The sequence below is a fragment of the Nothoprocta perdicaria genome, unplaced genomic scaffold (assembly GCF_003342845.1).
Source record: "Nothoprocta perdicaria isolate Ctin4 unplaced genomic scaffold, notPer1 scaffold_26, whole genome shotgun sequence".
Classification (NCBI taxonomy): Eukaryota; Metazoa; Chordata; class Aves; order Tinamiformes; family Tinamidae; genus Nothoprocta; species Nothoprocta perdicaria.
Genome location: NW_020455488.1, coordinates 5,751,455 through 5,756,352, shown reverse-complemented (window position 1 = coordinate 5,756,352; position 4,898 = coordinate 5,751,455). Strand labels below are relative to the sequence as shown.

General features: G+C 65.8%; 1 protein-coding gene across 1 annotated transcript in view; it reads right to left on the bottom strand.

Annotated features, from left to right (window-relative positions):
* The window catches only part of ANKRD34C (ankyrin repeat domain 34C), a 3,698-nt gene extending 765 nt beyond the window's left edge, over nt 1–2,933 (bottom strand). Inside the window, exons 1-2 of the mRNA XM_026040642.1 lie at nt 2,822–2,933; nt 5–1,037 (exon numbers count right to left, since the gene is read on the bottom strand). Of these exons, the coding sequence (XP_025896427.1) occupies nt 5–989 (985 nt within the window). The 5' untranslated portion in view covers nt 990–1,037; nt 2,822–2,933. The remainder of the gene's footprint in view (nt 1–4; nt 1,038–2,821) is intronic.
* Nucleotides 2,934–4,898: the final 1,965 nt, after the last annotated feature.

Sequence of the window (4,898 nt, the reverse complement as noted above, 5' to 3'; positions counted from 1 at the left end):
GGGCCCTTCTCCAGGACCCCCTTCCTGGCGGGCGGCCCCGGCGCGGCCGGCGGCCGCAGAGCCGCCTCGTCTACCAGGGGCAGCAGGGCCGCGTCTCTGCTCTTGCTGCTGCCGCTCCTGGCCAGCGGCGCCTTCCTGCCGAAGCAGAGGTCGCCCATGGCCGTGACGAGCTCGTCGTCCGTGCGGCCGCGCGCCGCCTCCTCGTGGCTCGGCGCTGCCGCCAGCACCGAGGGCGCCACGAGCCCCCACGGCTCCGACTGCAGCCGCTTCAGCTGCGGCAGACGGGCCCTCTTGGCGCTGCCGGCTCTCCGGCCGGGAGAGGGCGGCTCCGGGGGCGCCTTGCCCGGGGGGCTGTCCCGGGGGGAACTGAAGCCGCTGCCCTCCTCTTGCGTGGGCGCCGACACGGGGCTTTTCAGGCTGATGTCCGAAGGGGTCGCGCAGCCCTCGGCCGGCCCCTTYTCCTTGAACTCCAGCGACGGGGGCACGTTCAGGTACTGCTTGGCGCTCTTGGTGCCGGAGGCCGACTTGTCCATGGTGATGATGATCACCTCCTTGCCCTTGGCCTTGCAGGCATCCAGGAGGTGCTGCAGCACGTCTTTGTCATCAGCGTTGATGGCGTGGACCAGCGCGGACGCCCCGGAGTGGTCCTCGAGGCTGGGGTCGGCCCCGTTGTCCAGCAGCAGGGACACCACGTCAGCGCCCGCGCCCTGCATGCAGGCGTGCATGAGCGCCGTCCTCCCGGCCTTGTCCTGGATGTTGGGGTCGGCCCGGTTGTCCAGCAGGTACTTCACCATCTTGGCTTTGCTGATGCTCTGCTGGTCCACRTGCTTGGTGACGCAGGCCACCATGAGGGCGGTCTCTCCTTTCTCATTGCTCTCATTGATGTAAGCCCCCCCTTCCAGCAGGAGCCTGGTGAGCCGGAGCCGGCCGAGCCACACGGCCTTGAGGAGGGAGTTCCCACCCGTCTGCAGCTCCGTCGCCTCCTCCATGGCCCCGGCTGCYGCTCACTGCCCGGGGAAGGTGGCGTCAGCCGGCGGCTGCAAGGAACGGGGAGGACGGTGAGCGCCCGCTCCGGCCCGGCTTCTCCGCGCGCAGCACTGCATCCCGCAGGCTCCGACCCYGGCCACCCCATGCCTCGACATGGCCGGCGGAAATTGCTTCTGCGGCTTCCCCTGCACATCCGCATCACCCCGCGCGCGGGGGCTCACGCGGCCCGGGGGCTCCTTGGCGTGCAGGCCGAGAAGCAGCTCCCGGGAAAGGATGAGCTGTGCTCCCGTCTGTTCTCCTTTATGGTCTGTGGGAYCAGACGTGCTGATCTTTGTCGGCTGGGAGGTACCCCTGCCCTGCCTTCTTGCTGCTCTACCAGGCGCTGGTAGGTGGTTGATATTGGTCAGTTGGGCCCATTATAATATTGGTCCCTATCATTTTACTCAAGGATGTAGTGTATTTTCCTGGGAAGCACCTGCCSTGCCTTCTCACTGCTCTACCAAGCAATGGTAGATGATTGATATTGGTCAAGTGGGCCAATTACGATGTTGGTCCCTTTCTTTTTACTCAAAGATATACCATGTTTTCCCAGGAAGCACCATCAGCCATGAGGCAGTTTCTGGCCTTGCTGTTTTGGGTGTGCCCGAAGATGTGGCCACCAGGGCCCTGAGTGCAGCAGGTGGCCCCAATTGCCCTGGTCAGCTTCAGCTGAGACCTATCCCGCCCACACACCCCGCCCTTGGCCCGGCAGCTCAGTTAAAATGGGGTGCAGAGCCCCAGCCCTGGCTTGGGTGGTGTTATTGTCCAGCTTGTGCCTAGTCCTCTCAGAGCAGCGGTGTGGGCTGGGCTTTCCTGGTTAACCTTGTGCCAGGTTGTCCCTTTGCCTGATGCTGGCTGCTGCTGGGAGCTGTTGCTGTCGCCAGCCCTGCTCCGCTCAGGTGCCGTGGGACTTGTCCTGCTAATGCACCGTGGCTCCTGGCTCGTGTCTTCATGTGGAGCTGCTCTGCTCCTGTTGCTCCTGGATGGTGCAATAGCTTCATCTCGCCTTGCTCCCTTCCAGCTCTGCTTTGCTAATGAACRTGCTAACCTGCCTGACTGCAGCTTGCATCTCCACGCCAGACAGATCAGAATGGCCCAGTGCTGATGTGGCTCCTGCTCTGCCTCGTGGCTCCCTCATGCAGAGCCCACTGGAGATGCTGTGAGCACCTTTCTTGGCTCCCTGGACTGCGCGTGGCTCTGCAGGGTGACACACAAACTGAGGGCCCCGTGGCCCTCCTGCCCGTGCCCTTGAGGAACGTCACCCTGCAGCTCTTGGACCGMGCAGGCTTTTGCACGTGATGGGCAGCAGCTCCGAGCTGCGCTGGAGGGAACGGAAGGTGCCCAGCACCGTGGGAATGTCGTGGAGGTGCAGGAACAGCCCTTGGCCGGCGAGTGTCCRTGTGCCCTGCCACCCGCTCGCTCCACGCTCCCACTGCCCTTCCTGCCCGCCCAGAGCAGCGTTTTCCCTGCCCATCCATGYTCACTCTCCCCAGAGGGTCTCTGCCTGCAGAGGGACCCTCCTGAGCCYACCTCATTCTGGAGCTCTGCAGCCYGCACCCAGCGRCCTTTGGAAAAGCTTCTTTGAGGCGGCYGCTCTGTCTTTTACCACAAGCCTGTACCCTCGGTGCCCGGAGCCAGGTGTGGATTCTGCAGCTCTCCAACTTGCTGTAAGTGCTTTGCCCCAGGGCACCACGTTGCCCTCCCTCCTCATGGGCTATGTCACTTCCCTCTCCCCCAGCATGGGACTGGGATGCCCCCACAGTTATTTTGAAGTTGCTCTCCTGGTGGCTCTCACCTCCATTTCCCCTTGCTCCTTCTCCATTGCCGGGTCGTGGTGTCCAGGTGCAGATGTCGTCTGCTCCTGCAGCTCCTTGTCCCTTCCTGCTGTCCCTCTGCGAGTCACCAAGGCTGCAGGATCAGGGGCTTGCTCAGCCTTGGGCTGCAGAGGTAGGAGGCCAGAGACTGGGGACACTTGATGCAGGTGGCTCTCCCCCCTCGCGAGTGCCTAATTGTGCCCCCCCACACCCACTCGTGTCCCCCCAGCCGGGGACCTGACAGGGGCTACCCTGTTCGAGCTGCTGATGKGGTGGCACCGGCCCGTTCCCATCTCTGCTGCCGGCCCCTCTACCCGCCCCCGTGACTGTGCGCGGGGCCGGCTCCCGGTGCCGGTTCCCGGTGCCTGCACCGCGCCTGCTCGCGGTACTGTGCCCGGCTCCCGCTGCTGTCCGCGGCTCTCGGTGCCGGTGCCCTGCGCSGCGCCTGCTCCGGTGCCTGTCCGCCTCCCGCTGCTGTGCTCATGCTCAGCTCCCGGTGCCGGTAGCCGGTGCAGAGCGCCCCGATTCCGATGCCCTGCGCTGGCTGCAGCGCACCGCGCCTGCTCCCGGAGCCGGTACCCGGTGCGCCCGGGTGCCCGTGCTCGCGCCCAGCTCCCGGTGCCGGTACCTGGTGCCGCGCGCGGCGCTCAGCTCCCGGGTAGATGCTCGGTGCGCGGCTCCCGGCGCCCCCGCTCAGGTACCGGGGCGAGGATCCCGCTTCCCGGTGTCCGCTTCCCGGGAGCGGTGCGCGGAGCCCGGCGCCCCCGCCCGCGCCGCCCCCCCGGCTCCGGGCGGCTGCGTCACCCGCCGCCGCTTCTCCCGGTGCTCCCGGCGCTGCCCGGCCCGGGGCTGCGGGGAGGAGGGCGCGGGGGGGCGGCGCGTCCGCCCCCGGACGGCTGCGGCTGCGGGGGGTGCGGGGGTGCAAGTGCCGGCGTGCGGGGCTGTCGGTTTGTGCGTGTGAGGGTGTGCGGGGGTGTCGGTTGTGGGGGTGTGCGCCCGCGCCCACGCGTGTGGGGGAGTGCACCCATGTGTGCAGGGCTTGCGTGCGCCTGTGTCAGTGTCCGGGTGTGCGTGGGGCTGTGAATACGGGGGTGGTTTGTGCGGGTGCAGTGGTGTGTGCACGTGTGTTGCTTGTGCCTGTGCGGGCTGTCTGTGTGCATGTGCGTGCAGGGGTTGTGGGCACACGTGTGTGTGTGCTGCTGCATGTCACTGTGGGGCAGAGGGTCTGTGCTGCACTTGCATGTGTGTTCACATGCCAGGGAGTGCTGTGTGCCCATGTGCACGTGTGTGGACCGAGTTTCTGTGCACTCGTGTCTGCCTGGTGTTCACATGTGCATGTGTGTGCAGGATGCCCATGTTYTGCATGTGCTCGGGGCAGCTGTGGGGTAGCTGTGTGCTGGAGGTGCCAGCTCACCTGCAGGCAGGTGGGTGCCTGTGTGCAGCCAGCAGGCACAGCTCTGCCAAACCCCACACGTAGGCACCAGGCACAGGTCTGTGGGCAGGAGCAGCGTCCAGCAACAGGCTCCTGCTGCCTGGAAGAGGGAACCTGTGCGCTTTGGGGAACCTTTGCTAGGTCAGTCCCTGCCCAGGACCTCCCAGGGCTGCCGTGCATCCCTTGAGGATCGCTGACTATGGCAGGGAGCTCCCTTGATGTACGCAGGAAGATGCGGAGAGCCGGGACCTGCTGCTGCCACCGCAGGGTCCTCCGGGACCCCGCACCCAGGCGGAGCGTCGCTCTCCCACGGGCTCCAGCCCTCTTGGATCCCCGGCTGCCGAGGGCATGGGCTTGCGGAGCCCTGCRGCACAGGCGGGTAAAGGCCACAGGGCAGGGGGTGCCCCAAAACCTCAGCGCCCAGCTCCGCCGTCCAGCCTGGCCCCCACAGCCGTGTCCGTGGCATCCAGTGCCCTGACTTACAATACATCAATAAGAGGGGAAATTTCTCCTGAGATCGCTCAAATATAATCTCAGATTGCAACCTCCTTTGGTAAAAGCTGATGAGAATCAGGTCTGGCCAAAAGTGCAGTAGGTCTCATGTCAGTGAGCACTTAGGGAGACCT